General features: G+C 42.9%; 1 protein-coding gene across 2 annotated transcripts in view; it reads right to left on the bottom strand.

Moving 5' to 3' along the window:
* Positions 1 to 1351, bottom strand: part of atxn7 (ataxin 7) — a 40654-nt gene that overhangs the window by 26882 nt on the left and 12421 nt on the right. For both annotated transcript variants that reach the window (XM_014009870.1, XM_014009869.1), the window contains exons 3-4: positions 737 to 949; positions 473 to 541 (exon numbers count right to left, since the gene is read on the bottom strand). In XM_014009870.1, the coding sequence (XP_013865324.1) occupies positions 473 to 541; positions 737 to 941 (274 nt within the window). In that variant the 5' untranslated portion in view covers positions 942 to 949. The remainder of the gene's footprint in view (positions 1 to 472; positions 542 to 736; positions 950 to 1351) is intronic.

Consider the following 1351-nt stretch of genomic DNA (forward strand, 5'->3'; position numbering starts at 1 on the left):
ATATAATACATATGACAAACTATATTATATTGCTATTGCATTAAAAAATTTCAAATCATTCAAATATTTACAAAGTTGCTACCTTTCAATTGTTTAAACAGCAAGCTTCTAGATTTCTTTTAGTGAAGGAGAAGCAAGTGAAACATGAACATTTTATGTGTAAATATGGTAAATAAATGTGCATGTTAAACCATAAAGCTCATTCAAATAAGCAAAAACAATATACCATGCTGGTGTTTGGGCCTAAACWCAACTGCTCATTCTTAGTTATTGTTCTTGTGGACAGATGTAGATGTGAAATACAACACAAAGACACATCGATTCACCTAAAACATCCGATTGTTCAGTTAGTTTCTGATCTACAGTCCATTCTGACTGACCAACTCATACAGTTGTGTTTGGAGTCTGTGTGTGAGCAAACCCTTAGAACCAAAATACACCTTTGGCCCTAGAGCGAAAGAAAAACACTCACCTTCTCTGCACAAACGCATGGCTTCTCGATTTTTCCCCAAGTCTTTGAAACTTTCCTCCGATTCAGCACCTGAAAATAAGGCGATCGGACACAGGGACAGATAAATAGTTGCACTTGCTCGCCTGACCGTGCTGTTGCTACCAGTAGCGTTTCTTCGTACCCGACCGAAAACTGCATGCAATCGGCCAAAAAAAAGGAAAGGACTAGCAACTGTCGCCCTCTCCCTCGCTTTCTCGCGCACATTCGGGACGCTGGGGGACTCACCGTCGTGTACGTGGAGTTTGGCGGCGTCGACCCAGCTGCTCCAAGGCTGTCCCAGCATTATTTCAGGACTAGGCAACGATCTCCGCTCCGAAACAGTCGCCATTGCTGTGGAGCCTTCTCCCCGCTGGATCTGCTGCTGCTTCAGCTGCTGCCTGGCCGCTCGGCGCTGCTCCCCCCTGACGTCATCCTCGGCCCTTTCCGACATTCTTTCCGCTACAAGGTAACAACGGAGAGAGTCAAGCTCCGCTCGGCTCGGGATAGGAGAACTTTTTCATTCAATTACTTAAAAGATATATTGGGTTTTTTTCCCCCCTCTGCACACACCCTTTAAAAAAAAATAAAATAAAACACGTGTGGCCTCTTATGCAAAGCAAGCTAACGCTAGATGCTGTCAGTTCAGCTGGGCTACAAACTAGCTCCAATGTGTCACACTTGACTCATTCATTCATTTAAGATCATAGCTCATCTATAGTTCGTTTTCTCGCTCTACACAAAGCCACTGACACACACTGTGACTAAAGACAGACTAGTCTTACAGCCTCTTGTTAGTCTACAGTGTGCAAAATAACACTAACTTTTACACTTTCAAAAATATTTTACCAAAAAAAAAAAAAA

This window comes from Austrofundulus limnaeus, unplaced genomic scaffold, assembly GCF_001266775.1.
Source record: "Austrofundulus limnaeus strain Quisiro unplaced genomic scaffold, Austrofundulus_limnaeus-1.0 Scaffold62, whole genome shotgun sequence".
NCBI lineage: Eukaryota > Metazoa > Chordata > Actinopteri > Cyprinodontiformes > Rivulidae > Austrofundulus > Austrofundulus limnaeus.